The sequence below is a fragment of the Coregonus clupeaformis genome, chromosome 22, assembly GCF_020615455.1.
Source record: "Coregonus clupeaformis isolate EN_2021a chromosome 22, ASM2061545v1, whole genome shotgun sequence".
Lineage (NCBI taxonomy): Eukaryota > Metazoa > Chordata > Actinopteri > Salmoniformes > Salmonidae > Coregonus > Coregonus clupeaformis.
The window spans coordinates 3,618,474-3,639,718 of NC_059213.1; the positions used below are offsets into that span (position 1 = coordinate 3,618,474).

The window sequence follows — 21,245 nt, forward strand, 5'->3', positions numbered from 1 at the left end:
GATATCCAATCAAATAGGGGGAGTCCCTTAAGATGCTTCAATCTGTACTGGTGCACGTGCACACACACATTCAGTGACTCACTCAAAACCGTAAATAGTCTTAGACTACATGCTCAGACAAGCACACTTGTTGTCTGGCCCCTACTCTGTTACTAGGATATAATATTTTGAAAGTTGAAGTACAAAAACCTGGTCCAACGCTTCAAAGTGTTGTTAACAAAATTAACCTGCATTTTAACCTGTGCAGACAAAGACTACAGGCTTCAGTACTAACACATGGGACACATTGTCCAAACTACCCATGTTAACCGTCTGAACCTCCTTAAACCAAGTTAACATTAGAACACTCCCCAGCAATGTATACAAGAATAACTTACTGTGGACAAGTACAATGCCATACAGTAATGAACGCTGATGCATCTTTAGACAGTCGTCTTTTGTCACGTGTAGCCTTTTTTTGTTGACAAATCCATGACCGTTATTTCTCATCACTTCCTCCTATGCTGTTACACAAGTGGTCTCAGAAATGACGGAAGCCTTTGCTCTTGGGATTTTTGCTGGAACACTAAAGGGGCAATCTGGGATTTCAACATCCAATGTCTGAAAGTAAAATAGATTAAAGTAAAGTAGCAAAAGCGTTCTCTTACCGCCATGGCCACTGACTGCATGTTGAGGTCGCAGGGCGGCTTTAGGGCCTTGGGCCGCGTGGCGTACCAGTAGGTGGTGAGGGCGGCGAGGGCGCCCACGCCCATCAGCATGTTGGCGGGCAGGCTGTGCATGTACTGGCGCACATCCTCCAGCTCTGGGATCCGCAGCTGTCTCAGGAGCTCCTGGGCCTGCATCTGCATCTCTTCTCTCTGCTGTCGAGAGAGAGAAAAAGGAGAGAGAGAAGAGGAGAAAAGGAAAAGAGAGAGACATTTAGTGTAACACACTTACATATCTGTAGTCTTTGGGCATGAGGGAGAAATAAAAAGTTCAATTTCCATACCAGACACCACACATCCATCCCCCCTAGCTACCCCCTCAATATGTAAAGACATGAAAGAACTGCATAGGGGAAAGCAATAATCGGCACAGGAGGACTAGTACACGGTTCCATTTTCCCACACTGCATACTGAGGACTGAGCACATTTTGGGTGACATGTTTGACTGCAAGGAGCTTTGGTTGAAGGTGGAGCTACACTATTATTACCAACATATTGTTTGTACCAATCTTATCCCCTTGGTTCCGCAAACATTAAAGTAGTAGGTAGTAGTGGAAGTGGTTGGTCCTATTACTCTCAAATGGCTTCCTTTCCTTTGTCCTCACTCATCTACAATAACTAGACGGCTGAAAGCGACAGTAATAGTAGGCTTCCTTCATCTCATACAATCTTAGACTAGTGCAGCTGACAGAAATGACACTAGAGGAAATCACTTCAGAACATTGAGACAGAGAGCCACACATTTCATGAAAAATGTAAACAAGACAGGAGAGAAAGGGTTTAGTGCAAAACCTCACCGAACTGAAACCAAGGGAGGAAAATATAGCTCCTTGTATTATATTATATTATTTTCCCATCACCATACACTTCACTTCCAAATATAATGAATGCCTTAGGGGAGGCAATCTGACACTCAAAACACTCCACACAGGTTTCCATGGCGATATCAAGACACTCGCAAGACGTGGTGACATTTCCTGTTTGGAGAGCTTTGATAGTGAGCTCACTGGAATCCCCTCTTTTCTCCCTGCACACCAGGCCAGGGCCCTGTATGAACCCTTCCTTGAAGTCAGCATTGATCTCATGATCCGGCATGGTTTAATTGGTCCAAGCAAAGGGGGTGGATTGATAGTCCAGGGCGTGAGGCAACATGTGACAACTGTGCAAAGGGGTGTGGATACTTTCTACAGCAGGGATCATCAACTAGAATCAGCCGCGGGCCGATTGTTTCTTGAGCGGCTGGTCGGGGGGCCGGAGCATAATAAATACATTTGTAGACTGCAAATTGACCACAAGAAGCCCAAACAGATAATATTTTACTAAAACATTTCAAACCTTGCTTACCTTTGTATACCCATACTCTCTATTATGCGTGGGAATACTTGGGAACAAATTTCCTACATTTCCTGATGTTATTACAGTCTTATGTCCAACAATGAAAATGCAAAAAATATATCAATAATTTTTAGAACAGTATTACCTCAAGGAAGGAAGGAAGCATTTTATAGTAAAAGGCCCTGAGGCTCTAGTCACTCAGTCTCCACATGGAGACCAGTGTGACCGTGACAGGTCACAGTCTGTGAAGGACAGTCACCTCACAACATGTTCTCTCAATGTCAACAGCTCTTCTGTCAATACAATAACATTCAGCCAAACAGAAAGTTGAATTACTTGTCTATACATCACCATAAACCAACACCTTTTAGCATTAAAACCGTCAAGGGTCTTTAAAACTAAAGACGAATACACTTCTACTCTCATTTTCCTTCAATTGTGACAGAATATATTTTGATGAAGCTGTTAAAAAAAAAAAAAAAAAAAAAATCACCCTTCTTTGTAGGACAGAGGTTTCTTACCATTGGCAACTGCACTACAGTCTCAAAGGTGCTTCATCCTGTCCCCCCATAGCCTCCATAACAAATGGCACAATTACAGAGATCAGAGTGAGAGAGGTAGAGGTCGCCCTATGCTCTTTGGCCCTAGACTGCCTGCCACTATTGATGACTGAGAACGGGTATTTCAACAGGGAGACGGCTCAATTTTGACTTCCAAGAACGGTGGCCATCACATTTAGCTTAAGAAAATATTCCAAATAAAAATAATTTCTGATTAAACTTTAATCTAATACTTCACCTGGTTATATGAATCATGAGTCAAAAAGCAATTGATCACTTCAAATAGACATTAATCTGTATTTCAAGTCAATTGAATTCAAATGACAAAAATAGTTTTGAAAGACTACGTAAGGGAGAAGATTGTTTTGTCCTGAGGTTTCAAGCCGAGGGCTCGTCAAATTATTAGACATCAGTGCACAAATATCCACCCTTCGTACAAAAATATGTTCAGCCACCCTTGGCCCTTAGGCCGCTGCCCATTGGCCTTACATTTGACATCTCACATACTTCTACTATTATCCCTCAAGTAATATGTCCCAAGAGGCTTTGTTCCAACTTCTGCTGTCGATATCGGACCACTAAAACTGCCCACTTGGAACAGAACGTTTTGCTAAACTTCACTCACTTTGCGATCAGCAAATAGCTTACACAATTAATAACTAAACGCTGTGTGTGTGATGATGCATTAGGTTTGACAGCCAATTTGAAATTGATAAACAAGGATGAAAGTGTGGCCTATAGAGCAAGACCAAAATTAATATTGTATGTGTAAAGCCTGTGTCATTGACCAAAATTCCATTCTAACTAATAATTTTACCTTAGGTTTGTCACTACACTTGATCAATTCCAAGCATGAATAAAATACAATGAATTATTCAAACTCCAGTTCCTTGCAGATGCTAGGAACTAGGAGGCTCATGCAGGGGTGAAAAAAAAAACATTATGCGACGATCATTGAAAAATAGCCACATAAAGAAGAAACAAAGAGATAAGAAAAAAGTCTAACTGCTCTATATCAGTATAGCCTACAGTAGGAGGTACCTTTACCTTGTATCCCTGAAGTAGTAGCAGTTGCTCCCAGAGGGGACTGAGCTACAGTAGACCTTTTAGTTCTCACAACTGTGAACAGCAGGGCGACGCCCCCTTTCAAACAGCAACACGGCGCATAAGGCGCTGACCCTCTTCTGAGCCACTCATTGGAGCTCCGCTCAAGGAGGCAGTCATTGAAAACTGTGTGTATGCGCACGCATCTCTGTATGCCGGTCTGTGTTACGACCACGAATAGGGCGGTGACTGTCATGGAAGTTTTGAAGTGACCATCGGTATAAAAAATACTATTTGTAAATAATTCAATAGATTCTCCTCTCCTTCAATCCTGACTGCATGTGCTGCTGCTTCGGGGCCGGGGGGTTGCCTAAGCAACCGAAGACTCAAATCAGAGACCGTTCTGTGTTTACTTATAGCTAAACCACAGTCCCTCATCTTTTTTAATGCCCGGCCGTCTTCAGTCACTGGTTCGTTCCACAACACCAAATTCTAAAAACGGTCAATTTTTTCCCTCCTCTTTCCTTATAATTGGTTTTTAGATGTGAAACAGCCTTTAATTTTTTAAAAAGTTTGTCGACTTGAAAATAAAGTTTTATTTTCATGATGTATTCATCCCTTATCGTCGGTTCCACGATTATAGAATTACGTGCCAGCCCTAACCACGAAAGGCCCCAATAGATCCCCATCATAGTGATTGAGGATATAGTCCAAGATGCTAATGTTGCTAATGGCAGATCCATCACATCTGAAACATGTTAATGACGAATAATCTAATCTCACGTAAAGAGGCCCTGAGATAGACCATTCCCGCACTGGTAGCTTGGCACACGCACACACACACACACTGCCAATGACAGGGAAATGAGAGATTGTAACAAGGAAGAGGTACAGAGGGTAAATGTTTCTGTATTTACTTAACAACCTCCAGATATGGAACACCTCTTAGGTCAAACAAAATGGTGGAATTCTTAAGACTAGGGCAAACAAGGAGTCGGTTTGTAACTAACCACAGCCGAATGCTCGCTATACTTAAAACCATTGCCATCTCCCTCTCTGTTATCTTTGTTTCCATACCAACCTGTTCACTCTCCCAAGTGTGTGGTATGTGCATACAAGCGTCTGTGTATGCATGTATATACACTATACACATGCGATACATATACGTGTGGGTGTGTGTATGCCGGTCAGCTGGCCGGGGAGAGCAGGGACATGCCACAGGCGTCACATGGCTTGGCTGGGACTCGTTTCCAGGCTAAAGGTAACCCTCCAATGCTGCTCCCCCTCGAGCCAGCCCCTCCATAATTGGCCTGGGAGGATGACGGGCCAATGGCAGTGCTCGCCCACCAGTCACCCCACTCAGCCAGAAAACGGAAGACATTGGAAAAAACTGTGGGGGGGGGGGGGCTAGAGGGGTCACAATCCAGCTGGTCTGTTTGACACTGTAGAATGCACGGAATACAGCGCTGTCAACAGCTAAAAAGAAAGTGGTGATGTGGTTCAGTCATTTCAGGGCAAGACAAGTGCATGAGTCGGACTATCTAGGTTTATACAGAAACATTCTTGGAGATCCCCTGGATATGATGTGCGATGATAATAAAAGATTGAGTATAACTTACTTACTATTTACTTTTACTAAGTTAACCTGAGCCATGTTCAAATATAAAATTGCAAAAACAGCCTGGAATTCAGGTTGTTAAATGGCAAGCTACTTGTTGACTACTTTAGTACTTGTTTGTGCCCTGTACATTTTCAAAGTTTTGAATACGCAGCAACAAACAAAGTATGCACATACAGGACAACTGTAGGGGATTGACACAAAGACCATTTCCAAGAGAAGGCTCAACTATACTGAACAAAAATAGTCCCATGTTTCATGAGCAGAAATAAAAGCTCCCAGAAATGTTCCATGTGCAGGAAAAGCTTTTATTGCTCTCAAATGTTGTGCACACATTTGTTTACATCCCTGTTAGTGAGCATTTCTCCTTTGCCCAGATAATCCATCCACCTGACAGGTGCAGCATATCAAGAAGCTGATTAAACAGCATGATCATTACACAGCACCTTGTGCTGGGGACAATAAAAGGCAACACTATGCAACAGATGTCTCAAATTTTGAGGGAGCGTGCAATTGGCATGCTGACTGCAGGAATGTCCACCAGAGCTGTTGCCAGAGAATTGAATGTTCATTTCTCTACCATAAGCCGCCACCGTCATTTTAGAGAATTTGGCAGTACATCCAACCGGCCTCACAACCGCAAACCAGGCCAGCACAGGACCTCCACACCTGGCTTCTTAACCTGTGGGATTATCTGAGACCAGCCACTAGGACAGCTGACGAAACTGTTGGTTTTCACAACCGAAGAATTTCTGCACAAACTGTCAGAAACCGTCTCAGGGAAGCTCATCTGCGTGCTTGTCGTCCTCACCAGGGTCTTTACCTGACTGTTCTTCGGCGTCGTAACAGACTTCAGTGGGCAAATGCTCACCGTCGATGGCCACTGGTGAGCAACCGGATGAATCCCGGTTTCATCTGTACCTGGCAGATGGCAGACAGCGTGTATGGTGTCACGTGGGCAAACAGTTTGCTGGTGTCAACGTTGTGAACAGAGTGCACCATGGTGGGGGTGGGGTTATGGTATGTGCAGGCATAAGCTACAGACAATGAACACAATTGCATTTTATCTATGGCAATTTTAATGCACAGAAATACCGTGATAAGATCCTGAGGCCCATTGTCGTGCCATTCATCCGCCACCATCACCTCATGTTTCAGCATAATAATGCATGGCCCCATGTCGCAAGGATCGGTACACAATTCCTGGAAGCTGAAAATGTCCCAGTTCTTCCATGGCCTGCATACTCAGACATGTCACCCATTGACGTGTACGACAGCGTGTTCCAGCCAATATTTTTTACCCCTTTTTCGTGATAGCCAGTTGGTAGTTACAGTCTTGTTCCATCACTGCAACTCCCCTACGGACTCAGGAGTGCTTGAGGCATCACAGCCATTGAAGGAGTGGGACAACATTCCACAGGCCACAAACAGCCTGATCACACGCTGCATGAGGCAAATGGTGGTCACACCAGACACTGACTGGTTTTCTGATCCATGCTTTTTTTAAAGGCATCTGTGAACAACAGATGCATATCTATATTCCCAGTGATGCGAAATCCATAGATTAGGGCCTAATAAATGCATTTCAATTGACTGATTTCCTTATACAAACTTTAACTGTGTAAAAACATTGAAATCTTTTGCATGTTGCGTTTATAGTTTTGTTCAGTGTAGCTTAGTTTGGCTGTAGACAATGGCTTCCCCTTGTCATGAAAGCTATGAGTTCACTATAACGTACATTATTCAGAGAAAGCTCTTTCTAGAAACTCTAGAAAGTACATATCACGGGGCAGTGATGCCAGATGACATCACCAATGAGACCAGGACTAAAAGAGATGATAGAGCGATATGATGTAAATATTAGGCTTGAAGCTATGTATTAAAAAAACGGAGCGAAAAAGCAGCGCGACTTCCCATATCTGAAAAGGAGATTGAAGACTTGAAATGGTAACACTTCCTATGAAGCAACTATAAGCGCCTATTTCATGCATTGTGGTGCATTATGCATAGCATATAAGACAAAATGCACTTATAATGCATTATAAAGATGGAAATGTACAGTATGTCTTACTAAAAAATTGAATGCTAAAAAATATTGAACATAACCACGTGTTTCCATCTCACACCCAGTCACAAAAAGCATTTAATGGAAAAGTCTCCATTAAGCATGCTTAGGTCCAGGAATGAGCATATTCTGAACCAAGTCAACTCGCCTACCTCTGACCAACCGACAGGTAAACCGACAGGCACCACTTGGGTTCAAATACATGAACAATTGCCTGCCTGGAGTGCCAGATGGGCGGGATTTGCAGTTTTTGGACTTTTCTATTGGTTTATCAAGCCAGGCAAGCTCAAACAGGCACAGAAAGTATTTGAAATTATTTTTCAAGTATTTGAAACCCAGGTCTAACAGGCACCCATGGACACTAACACACCTCTCCAAGTCTATTCAGGTTAAGAGTGTTCGACTTCAAGGAAGTGAAAGCCCCAGAGATTGTCAGCTTGACGACTGGGACCCGTTTTAAAAACGCACTAGCCCAAGTCTTGAAGCCAGGCTTTTAAACCTTTCCCACTCCTAGGCCTGGTCCATAAACATGTCTTCTAAATCCCTAGTCTTCTAAAGAAATCCGTTAACTTTAGCTTTTACAAGCTGCTAAAGATATGTGACAGCAGCGTGCTAGCTCAGTTTCAGTTGTGTACAGTTAGAAATGCCCAGAGGGCTTACACTACTGTCACAATACCAGCTACTCTGCTTCTAGATGTACAGTGTATTCAGTGAAGTGGGATGTTCTGAACCTTGCAATTGCAGATATAAATCTAATTCAAATAGAACTCACTTTAGTGAGATAGAATTGCATCTTTCTGAACGTTCTGTAACGGTGCACTCTTCTGAAAAGCCCTCAAAACTGCCCTGCACTATTCAGTTATTGAATAGGCTGCGTGTGTGTTGTGATTTGTTAAGCGCTGACGCTTCATTGATAATTCAACGCATTAGCTACAAATAGCCCTGGAGGATGTTGTTGTAAAGGGGCAGATCGTTATCATTCTATACATACAAAGTTGTTAACATACGACACACACACACACACACACACGTTGGGGAAGCATAACAGATTGACCTCCCTGCTCCCTTGCAGTGAAATAAATCTAGCCTAGTGTGACGGAGGTGGCTACTTGTGGACTGAGTATAGGGGGCGGGGTGGTGGAGGTAACTGCCAAGGGATCAAGCTGCGATGCTTAGCCCCGCACGGACACAGTCTCATCTTTCACCCCCACTCCGCTTTGGACACAAAGGTGACTTTGGTGGGGAGCGCGGCATTCAGGAGGGCACCAGGTCACATGACCGCACTGTGCAGGGTCATAGAGAGATGGGACATTGGGGAGGCACTGTGCCACTAGAGATCCTGGTTCGAATCCAGGCTCTGTCGTAGCCGGCCGCGACCGGGAGACCCATGGGGCGGCGCACAATTGGCACAGTGTCGTCCAGGGTAGGGGAGGGAATGGCCGGCAGGGATGTAGTTCAGTTGGTAGAGCATGGCGTTTGCAACGCCAGGGTTGTGGGTTCGATTCCCACAGGGGGCCAGTATGAAAAGAAAAAATGTAGGCACTCAATAACTAAGTCGCTCTGGATAAGAGCATCTGCTAAATGACTAAAACGTAAAACGAGAGGGGTGATGTGAAGTGGAGCCAAGGTTGTCCGCACTGCAGGTATGGCTCGGTGACTGCAGCCTCCCTCTGAGCCCTGTCAACCGTACCTTATGACAGTTAGTAGTCTACTAAGATGGCTTCAAAACTAGAACCTACCTACCGTTAGCCCGGTCCCAGATCTGTTTGTGCCTTCTTGCCAACTCCTATGGTCATTGTCACGCCTAACCGTAGACATATAGCACAAACAGATATATAACCTACCCATACCTTGCCTAGATTCCATGAGGCTCCCACCAACACTGCTCTGCAGAGTCAACCACTGTTAGTAATGACGGTGCCACTGACTGCTGATAACCGCCACTGTTTGAATTTTGGCATGAGCCCCCCAAAACCAAAAATGGTATAATCCCTTTATTTGCCAAGACCCATCACCCCCATTTCCAAACAAAAAACCAGGGGCAGCGCTTAACTGGAAATTACATTTACAGATTACACCTAATAATCTGAGTCTGGGCTTTGAATCCTAAAAACATTGCAGAGGTCAATTTCCAAAAGTCATACTGTATACATCAGACCCAATTTTCACCTAGTTTAATTTCAAACTGCACGTGCGTTTGTCAAAAAGCCATTTATAACAATAAACATCATTAAGGCTATTGAATTTTTGGTTTTGCAAACATTTTAAATCACAACGCCATTATGCTGAAATGCTACAAACTCAAAACACTTTGGACTAATATCCATTTAGCATCTAAATCATCGATGGAAAGCATTAAATACCCTTAATCTCATCAGCTTTAGCTCATTTAGCCGTTTAAAGAGACAGAGCTTAGCACTAACTTTCCACTCAACTGAATGGGGCTCTCACTAATGACGTGCTAATACCTCCCTCCTCGCCCATGCTCCGAGTGCCAATTTCCTGTTTGACCAGGCCGGGGTCAGAGCCTTGGTAGAACTGGGAAGTGTTGTGTAAATAAAGGCTCACTGACTTGCTGTGGCCTGAGGGCATTGGCCGCTAGTAACCCCCGCCAAAGACGAGCGGAGCAGGCGGGTCGCAGCGGAGAGGCTGTGCACCCTTGGCCCTGTTCCACAGAGTGGGGTGAGAAGGGAGGGAGAGAACAGCAGAGAGCGAGAGGGGAAAGAGAGAGAAAGAGGGCAAGGAGAGGGAGCGGGAAGAGAAGGCGAGGAGAGAGAGAGACCTCCGTAATCTGTAGCAGAAAATGCTAGATTCTCATGTGAGAGACGGCAAACATTCGAGACAACAGAGAAAGATGACCAAGAGTTTCTTTCCCCACACCACAAGCCTCCATTTCCTTGAATGGCTTGGGATGAATGCTGTCATTGTACTTCAAAGCTGCCAGGACAAGAACAAGAATCCTCCAATGTTCCACATGATAATCACAATCACAAATTTGTAGACTGGAGCAATTGGTCTGTGCAACCCGTGTTACTGACGGGCAATTCCACCGCAACGGAATTGTGTAGCGACTCACTTAAAATGTATGGCAAACAAATATAATTTATTTAAAAGTAACGAACCATACAAATCTATGCACAAGGACTACTTAACAACACAGACATTTTTACAAAAACAGATTTACTGGAAGAACTGTGCAGATGCAAAGTTTGGTAACAGAATTTTTGTAAAATCCCCTTTTTTTTTTTTAGGTGACCACGTTTTCCATAAACTATTAAATATCTGCTCCGAATTAAGAATAAAGAATGTCTGCAGAAAGAATGAGGTGTCAGCTATGACATGACACCTTGAGTAAAACAATTTAAAATAAAAAAAATTGCTTTGGTTTATTGAAAGAAATGAGTTATTATGGCTATGAATGCCATGCTCTTCATGGTGATGTATCCTAAATAGGTACACAAAGCTAGATGTATGCAATATCCTCCTTTGCATATGTGGGTATTATGCTACACACTGGCTATTATTTTAATGTGCTCCACCAAAGAAATGTTGTTGGCCGGACCAAATCTGTACCAATGATTGATGTCCAAACTTGTGACTTCTAAGTACAGCACAGTAGAGTATAAAAGTAATCCTTCTATGACCTGAAGAGAGCTGGGACCACAGTCCCAAAGAAAACCATTAGTAACACACTACGCCGTCATGGATTAAAATCCTGCAGCGCACGCAAGGTCCCCCTGCTCAAGCCAGCGCATATCCAGGCCCGTCTGAAGTTTGCCAATGACCATCTGGATGATCCAGAGGAGGAATGGGAGAAGGTCATGTGGTCTAAACTCCACTCGCCGTGTTTGGAGGAAGAAGAAGGATGAGTACAACCCCAAGAACACCATCCGTGAAGCATGGAGGTGGAAACATCATTCCTTGGAGATGCTTTTCTGCAAAGGGGACAGGACGACTGCACCGTATTGAGGGGAGGATGGATGGGGCCATGTATCGCGAGATCTTGGCCAACAACCTCCTTCCCTCAGTAAGAGCATTGAAGATGGGTCGTGGCTGGGTCTTCCAGCATGACAACGACCCGAAACACACAGCCAGGGCAACTAAGGAGTGGCTCCGTAAGAAGCATCTCAAGGTCCTGGAGTGGCCTAGCCAGTTTCCAGACCTGAACCCAATAGAAAATCTTTGGAGGGAGCTGAAAGTATTGCCCAGCGACAGCCCCAAAACCTGAAGGATCTGGAGAAGGACTGTATGGAGGAGTAGGCCAAAATCCCTGCTGCAGTGTGCGCAAACCTGTTCAAGACCTACAGGAAACGTATGATCTCTGTAATTGCAAACAAAGGTTTCTGTACCAAATATTAAGTTCTGCTTTTCTGATGTATCAAATACTTATGTCATGCAATAAAATGCAAATTAATTACTTAAAATTCATACAATGGGACTTTCTGGATTTTTGTTTTAGATTCCATCTCTCACAGTTGAAGTGTACCTATGCTAAAAATTACAGACCTCTACATGCTTTGTAAGTAGGAAAACCTGCAAAATTGGTAGTGTATCAAATACACTGCTCAAAAAAATAAAGGGAACACTAAAATAACACATCCTAGATCTGAATGAATGAAATAATCTTATTAAATACTTTTTTCTTTACATAGTTGAATGTGCTGACAACAAAATCACACAAAAATTATCAATGGAAATCAAATGTATCAACCCATGGAGGTCTGGATTTGGAGTCACCCTCAAAATTAAAGTGGAAAACCACACTACAGGCTGATCCAATTTTGATGTAATGTCCTTAAAACAAGTCAAAATGAGGCTCAGTAGTGTGTGTGGCCTCCACGTGCCTGTATGACCTCCCTACAATGCCTGGGCATGCTCCTGATGAGGTGGCGGATGGTCTCCTGAGGGATCTCCTCCCAGACCTGGACTAAAGCATCCGCCAACTCCAGGACAGTCTGTGGTGCAACGTGGCGTTGGTGGATGGAGCGAGACATGATGTCCCAGATGTGCTCAATTGGATTCAGGTCTGGGGAACGGGCGGGCCAGTCCATAGCATCAATGCCTTCCTCTTGCAGGAACTGCTGACACACTCCAGCCACATGAGGTCTAGCATTGTCTTGCATTAGGAGGAACCCAGGGCCAACCGCACCAGCATATGGTCTCACAAGGGGTCTGAGGATCTCATCTCGGTACCTAATGGCAGTCAGGCTACCTCTGGCGAGCACATGGAGGGCTGTGCGGCCCCCCAAAGAAATGCCACCCCACACCATGACTGACCCACCGCCAAACCGGTCATGCTGGAGGATGTTGCAGGCAGCAGAATGTTCTCCACGGCGTCTCCAGACGCTGTCACAACTGTCACGTGCTCAGTGTGAACCTGCTTTCATCTGTGAAGAGCACAGGGCGCCAGTGGCGAATTTGCCAATCTTGGTGTTCTCTGGCAAATGCCAAACGTCCTGCACGGTGTTGGGCTGTAAGCACAACCCCCACCTGTGGACGTCAGGCCCTCATACCACCCTCATGGAGTCTGTTTCTGACCGTTTGAGCAGACACATGCACATTTGTGGCGTGCTGGAGGTCATTTTGCAGGGCTCTGGCAGTGCTCCTCCTGCTCCTCCTTGCACAAAGGCAGAGGTAGCAGTCCTGCTGCTGGGTTGTTGCCCTCCTACGGCCTCCTCCACGTCTCCTGATGTACTGGCCTGTCTCCTGGTAGCGCCTCCATGCTCTGGACACTACGCTGACAGACACAGCAAACCTTCTTGCCACAGCTCGCATTGATGTGCCATCCTGGATGAGCTGCACTACCTGAGCCACTTGTGTGGGTTGTAGACTCCGTCTCATGCTGCCACTAGATTGAAAGCACCGCCAGCATTCAAAAGTGACCAAAACATCAGCCAGGAAGCATAGGAACTGAGAAGTGGTCTGTGGTCACCACCTGCAAAACCAGTCCTTTATTTGGGGTGTCTTGCTAATTGCCTATCATTTCCACCTGTTGTCTATTCCATTTGCACAACTGCATGTGACATTTATTGTCAATCAGTGTTCCTTCCTAAGTGGACAGTTTGATTTCACAGAAGTGTGATTGACTTGGAGTTACATTGTGTTGTTTAAGTGTTCCCTTTATTTTTTTGAGCAGTGTACTTGTTCTCCCCACTGTGTGTGTGTGTGTGTATGAGATATATATATATATATATATATATACATACATACATACATACATACACACACAAATGAAAATTAAAAATATACTCTAAAAAAATATATATTTTAAAAAGAATTGTAAAGTGGTTGTCCCACTGGCTATCATAAGGTGAATGCACCAATTTGTAAGTCGCTCTGGATAAGAGCGTCTGCTAAATGACGTAAATGTAAATGTAGAGCTCAATAGAGTACAGCAGAGTATATACAGTACAGCACGGAACAGTAGAGTTCAGTACAGTATAGTTCAGTATACTCAACTTTAGAGTGCTCTACTGTGTACAGTACTGAACTATACCCTTTTCTTTATTGTACTCTGTGCTTTACTGTACGATACTCTATTTTTGTTTACTGTACTCTACTGTACTGTGCTGTCCAAACTTGTGAAACAGACGTCTATGATGGTTTCAGATTAGGTCCGGACCTTATCTGAATCAATCATGGATGTCTATGTTTGGGCCAAATGAAGGCTGGGCGGATTGACCAGATTTCAACGTCCATGGACGTTCGGTGTCGGTCAGTGGGTGAGGTTGCTGGTTAAGTGGAACGAGAGGGGGCTCATGGGCAGGACTGTGGCGGTAATGAAACTTTGTCATGCAAATAACTGCCTGTCTCACGGTAATTTACCATGAATTAATAAAACACGTTTAGCCTCTCCTGGCTTCCACGCATAGCCTACAAGCCACTGATTCAGACCATTGGAACATCTACATTTTAAAATGTCTAATAAATCAATTTAATATAGCCTACACCGTCACAATAAATCCATTATTATTTTATACAGGTCTAAAGAAACATATGAAGAAAATGTAGCCTACTTCAGCAGAACAGAATTGCATATTCTGAGTTGACCTTATGTTAGGCCCTGATCTGTCTATACCATATGGCTGTGGGCTACACTAGTTCATTCAGCAGACAAGGTTTGCTTAGACTTCTGTGGCATTATTTTACAGTATGAGGAATACAATTGAACATAGCTGAATAAAATAGAAAGGATATTTTCTCCAAATGATTTCCGAGGGAGTACACACATGCGGCTATTCCGTGTTGAGTAAATAACAAAGAAACAGGTCCTCCTATATGCTTCATTTAGAGTTATTTATGAAACTTTAGTTTAGGCTATACATTTACATTTGTAATACTTTCTAAAGTCTGCATGATGCGACTAATGATGATTTGAAAAGAATTGAAAGGCATGAGCTCTGCTCTGTTTCTTGCGCAGACTGCACACACTTCCTCAGTCTCTCATTCACAATTTGACAAGCACTTGATAATATTCTCACCCATCAGACTACTCTTAATTGAATCTTTCTTTACATATAGCCTATGGATGGATTTTAATTTTTTTTGGAATGGCCTACAAAAAAAACATAAGTCATCCGTAGCCTGTACTCGAATAGCGAATGAGGTTACATATTTGTGCCAGTAACCGAAAGGTCGCTGGTTCTAATCCCCGAGCCGACTAGGTGAAAAATCTGTCGATGTGCCCTTGAGCAAGGCACTTTACCCTAATTGCTCCTGTAAGTCGCTCTGGATAAGAGTGTCTGCTAAATGACAAATATATATATATATATATAAAATTAAAATAAATAAAAATACCAAAAAAATATATATATTTAATATGCAAGCATAGGCAGCGCATCCATAAGGCTAGGGGAAACTTTCCTAAAGTAAATTGAATAAAAATTGCCAAAATGATATAGCCTACTACAGTCTATACAGAAGTAAATAAATAAAATATAATTCAAAATAGGCTACTTAAAGCATGATTTGGCCACAGAGAATCATCAGCTTATTAAAATTTTTTATATGTTATGGATTGTTTTAAATCGTATTGCCTACAGTCGGAAGGAAATGCAGCGGATGCAATTTGCGCAGATTTTTGTTAAGTTGCGAGTGTCTGAAAAGTAGAAAGATGGGCCAAGCCAGGCATATCACAATATTTGAAAATACAAATCGCAGAAAAACATTGTTTGGAAGGTATATGGTTATTGCTGTAAAGAGAAGACAATGAGACGACTAAATTGGTCTTATAGTTATCAAAATTCTCGACTTAACTGAGCGAACAACAGTATAGCCCATCTTATTGGCAACAGAAGAGAGCATCAGCAATATCCCAGGTGAGTGCGCACATTCACTATTTATCATTGTTGGGTCAGTGCTACTTAAGTTTATTTTACAATAATTTCCTCCTCCAGTTTAGACAGACAGACATATACTTTGTGTCTCCATTTCTTGTAGGCCTAATATATGGACAACGTAGTTTTTATTGATCCGTTTGTCAGTGTCAGCAGGCTACCCTGTTATTTGTCATTTAAAAAAAGATTCTGCTAATGTCTCCAGTCATATAAAGTGTAGTAGAACTGCATGAAAAGTCTTTATAAAAAGTCCCCCAAAAAAATATATCATAATTTAATCTCTGTGTTTTCATAATTGTCCTTCATTTCGCAGGAGGCTCACCGGAGAAAGCATCCAAGCGAGCGAAACAGTGCACCTCTGTCTCTGTAGGCCATCTAATGCCATCTGGTCAAAAAGAGTATGACATTGTTGCCGCCCGTAGCATTGAATGCAAGGGAAGCCAGCGAGTATTTGGCCTCCCTTGATAGAAAAAGTATAAAATAATAGCCAATCAGCGGAGCTAAACTGTGCGCTCAACTGTGAATGGTCCTGGCGCACCAAAAATTTTTTTTTTTTTAAGTGTCAAGGGAAGCCAGTTTGGATTTGGCTTCACTACTATCACGTCGGGAGAAATGTCATTGCCAGAAACAACTTGAATTGTTGCAGCTCGTTGAGTTGTCCTCCGGTGGCTAGCTAGCTAGCAAAAATGTTGCTTTTACTTTATTCTCCGTACTGGACAATGCTTATAAAACAGCGATTCTGATCCAAACATAAATTCATAAACTGTGCCCCTGGACTGAGAGGATGGAAGTTCAATATGTACCTAGGTGTAGAAGGCTAACATTGCCCATGAAAGGAAATTAGGCTAGCGAGCAAGCATTTTAGCCAGGTAGCCTAGGACAACGAAAAATAAAAGCGTGTCATAGACCGTTTCGTCAACATGAAAGAGGATGGCATTGGCATTTCTCTACAAGTAGAGGGAGTCAACATGTTTTTTCTACTTGCACGAATGCACAACAATCAGAACCATGGACAGCCACATCATATTTAGCTTACGTTGATTGGACTACAATTGTTTTTGGTATCTTATAGTTGTCACTGTATTAGGCTCGGTTTTCACATGAGATTGCGATGACTAGGCTCTGTAGGCTATGTGCTCTCTAGCAGTGTTCCAGGGTGTCCTAGGACTATAGGCTACGTTTGGAGTTATTTGGCCTGTTTAGTTGTGATACAAACCTTATCAAAACATATAGGCCTATGGGCTAGGCTACATGATGTGTGTGACTATGATTTGAAAAAAAGTCACACAAGAAAAAAAAAAGGCATGTGCTGTTTCTTGCCTTACTGCACATGCTATGCTGGGCATCATTCACAAGTGATAATATGGTCACCCATCAGACTATTCTTGATTTAATATTGTCTAAATAACACGTGTGAAATTAGTTTTGATTTAGAATGGACCACTATCATGAACCTGTCGGAACAGGATCAGGGGAAAATTTTTTTAAATCTATGCACTTAAATAGCGAATGGAGGACTCTTTTCCAGCGGTTCATTTTCATGCCAGGTAGGCTATCCTCCAGTTGTAAAGTGAAGCAATGTGGATATTAGGAATGTTGAGAAATAAATATATAGTAGGCATAGCCTATGATGAAGCTCTTTTTAAGAGGCCATCAAAATGCTGTTCTCACACAATTGCACTGCCTATAGAAATGTTGCACAACATGAGCTCATAGACTCTCATGAAGTGTTTGATTTGATTTTTGATTGCATTTGCATTGATGTCAGAGTGATTTGAGGGACAATAGATCGCAGAGTAGAAGGCCATCAGCGACTGGCAGTTTGGTAGGCTACTAATGACCATCAGCAGCATCAGAGCGGAGTTTTGGAGAAGCCTACTTACCGTGACTAAACAGTCACTTGGAATTTGACTGCGGCCATGACTTGTGACCGCCGGTGTGGCGGTAATATGGTCACTGTAACAGCCCTACTCATGGGTAGGTGTCATTAAGAGCTGGGAGAGGTGACAGTAATTGGAGGTAGAGAGCAAGAGAGATTGTCCAGACTTTTCACACTCTTGCTTTGACCACCAGAGAACAGAAAGAAAACAGTTATCAGCTGAACATTTTTACATTTACGTCATTTAGCAGACGCTCTTATCCAGAGCGACTTACAAATTGGACATAAAAGTATGCCAGTGGAAGGGATGCCAGTAGCAGGTGACCCAACGGTGGTTTGTGACTACTATAAATTCCCATTGTAGCCAATGCAATGGCAGAAATTCTGTTACCAATTTTTTTGAAATTCTGTTACTGATTTGGTAACAGAATTCAGGGGTTTAATCACTTAATTCATAAACAAAATGTATATCAGTAACACTATGCCTAACTGATAAGTCTACCTTTATTTGTTACTTCTGTGAACTGAACTTTCATTATCCTTCCTCCTCATGAGGGAGAGACATTTGAAAATATCTTAAAGATATGTGGGTTTTTGGTAACGGAATTTCAAGGCACAAGGCAATGTTTGTTAAACTTACATAAGTCAGAAAAAAAATTCCTAAATTAAATATAAGTGTAGATATTCGTTGTCATAAGTCTTTACTTCAACATTGTGTTGCGATGTATTTCTAATACCTTGTAAGACTTGGTGTCTGGTCGATTTTTTCCATCTGTTTCACAGGAAATCAAAGCCTATGCCTATTCCTAATTTGTAGGATGGAAAATGGTTATATAAATTGTACACTACCAGTCAAAGGTTTGGACACACCTACTCATTCAAGGGTTTTTCTTTATTTTTACATTGTAGAATAATAGTGAAGACATCAAAACTATAAAATAATACATATGTAATCATGTAGTAACCCAAAAAGTGTTAAACGAATCAAAATATATTTTATATTTGAGATTCTTCAAATAGCCACCTTTCTCCTTGATGACAGCATCGCACAATCTTGGCATTCTCTCAACCAGCTTCACCTGGCATGCTTTTCCAACAGTCTTGAAGGACTTCCCACATATGCTGAGCACTTGTTGACTGCTTTTCCTTCACTCTGCCGTCCGACTCATCCCAAACCATTTCAACTGGGTTGAGGTTGGGGGATTGTGGAGGCCAGGTCGTCTGATGCAGCACTCCATCACTCTCCTTCTTGGTAAAATAGCCCTTCCACAGCCTGGAGGTGTTATAGTCCCACTAAGCCCAAACCAGATGGGATGGCTTATCACTGCAGAATGCTGTGGTAGCCATGCTGGTTAACTGTGCCTTGAATTCTAAATAAATCACAGACAGTGTCACCAGCAAAGCACCACCACACCATAACACCTGCTCCTCCATGCTTTACGGTGGGAACTACACATGCGGGGATCATCCGTTCACCCACATCCACAAAGACACGGCAGTTGGAACCAAAAATCTCAATTTGGACTCCAGACCAAATGACACATTTCCACCGGTCTAATGTCCATTGCTCGTGTTTCTTGGCCCAAGCAGGTCTCTTCTTCTTAATGGTGTCCTTTAGTAGTGGTTTCTTTGCAGCAATTCAACCATGAAAGGCCTGATTCACACAGTCCCTTCTGAACAGTTGATGTTGAGATGTGTTTGTTACTGGAAGCATTTATTTGGGCTGCAATTTCTGAGGCTGGTAACTCTAATGAACTTATCCTCTGCAGCAGAGGTAACTCTGGGTCTTCCATTCCTGTGGCGGTCCTCATGAGAGCCAGTTTCATCATAGCGCTTGATGATTTTTACAACTGCACTTGAAGAAACTTTCAAAGTTCTTGAAATGTTCCATATTGACTGACCTTCATGTCTTAAAGTAATGATGGACTCATTTCTCTATGCTTATTTGAGCTGTTCTTGCCATAATATGGACTTCGTCTTTTACCAAATAGGGCTCTCTTCTGTATACCCCCCCTACCTTGTCACAACACAACTGATTGGCTCAAACCCATTAAGAAGGAAATAAATTCCACAAATTAACAACACACACCTGTTAATTGAAATGCATTCCAGGTGACTACCTCATGAAGCTGGTTGAGAGAATGCCAAGAGTGTGCAAAGCTGTCATCAAAGCAAAGGGTGGTTATTTGAAGAATCTCAAATGTAAAATATATTTTGATTTGTTTAACACTTTTTTGGTTACTACATGATTCCATATGTTATTTCATAGTTTTGAATTTCTTCACTATTATTCTACAATGTAAATAATATGTAAAATAAAGAAAAACCCTTGAATGAGTAGGTGTCCAACCTTTTGACTGGTACTGTATATAAATCGCTCATCAATTTAAAAGTTCACAAATGGATGTAGCAATCGTAGATTGCCCCTTTAAAATCTGTCAAGTCTAACTTTAGACTGCTAACTGCAGGTTAGATTGAAGATTAAGCAACAAGCAGGCCTAAACTTCCTGAGGACTTCTGCCTTTGACAAAATAACTGTACGCACAGTGTGGTCCATCTCGTAGTCTCTCCTACTTCATGCATACGGTCATAAAAAAAATCTGTTTCCTGATCTCTTTTGTGGCACATTTGGAGAGATGTAACATCTGTAACATAGGCAAATACCAACCAGACTTCGTAGCAGAATCCCTTTGTAATATATAGAAAAAGGCATGTGAAGATCTTCTGTAGAAGTTGCCACATGGTTGTCAGTCAACACATCAGTTCATATCTGCATTTGACATGAATTCAAAGAGGTATGAATGTATGCTACTAAAGGAAGGGGTATAGGGATTGGTTTCAGAACAGACCTAGCAGCTTTTAGGCAAAAAAAGCCAGGGTGGAAGTGGGAACCAGGCAACAGGTGGCACACATAGCCTGGCTAGATGATGCCAGTCAAATAGCTGCCTACTCTCCCTTGTGGCATCTACTTAATTGACTAACAAATTGGAGTGCATCAGATGTAACCAAATCTGATTTTGCAGGGGGACATGCCCCCACTCCCCCTTAGCTGACTACTTTTTTTATTATGCGGACTACTCCAGATTTTCGGGAACACACTTCCCCTGGGGGTTGTAGTCAACCACCAATTTGAGACATTCACCTTTCACCTAAAAACCAGACTGTCTCCAACAGCAGTACTGAAATACACCGGCAAAATACTGTCTCCTTTGTAGTATATCAACAATGCAACTGCATATGATAACCACATCGCAGACCAATCCAGTGGAAAAAAAGGGTTCGCATCTCAAGAATATTGTCAACAGGAGAGTCGGTTAAAAGCAGTACACTCAGACAGTGAGTCAACATCGAAAACAGAATCCAGGCAACATTCCACGCATTCCTCTTATGCGGTTGTCTGCTTTTCTGTACCACATTGAGCCAGGTATAGGCCTAGCTTATAAAGTCAAATGTTCAGGTGTTCTACCAAACCAAGTTTCAATGGCACCTGTCATTATTTGAACTTGGGCCTCATAAGTAGGCTACAACCATTGGTAGCAAGTGTACAGTATGTCTTTGAAATAGCTGTGAACTTGAAGCCACCCTGAGCTGGCCTGGGCAGGGTTAAGAAAGTGTGCTTTACAGCATTCTGGCAAAGAACATTGAATATCGTTTTTACTTTACTAATGGTGACTATTGTATGTTATATTGCTTGTTTAAATAA

At 42.6% G+C, this 21,245-nt stretch overlaps 1 protein-coding gene across 3 annotated transcripts in view; it reads right to left on the minus strand.

Moving 5' to 3' along the window:
* acsl1a (acyl-CoA synthetase long chain family member 1a) overlaps positions 1–21,245 on the minus strand; it is a 59,188-nt gene that overhangs the window by 37,216 nt on the left and 727 nt on the right. For 2 of the 3 annotated variants that reach the window (XM_045206380.1, XM_045206379.1), the window contains one exon: positions 648–860. In XM_045206380.1, coding sequence (XP_045062315.1) covers positions 648–848 — 201 coding nt within the window. In that variant the 5' untranslated portion in view covers positions 849–860. Of the gene's footprint in view, positions 1–647; positions 861–3,647; positions 3,714–21,245 lie in introns of those variants that run through there. The other variant, XM_045206381.1, reaches the window with a different exon arrangement.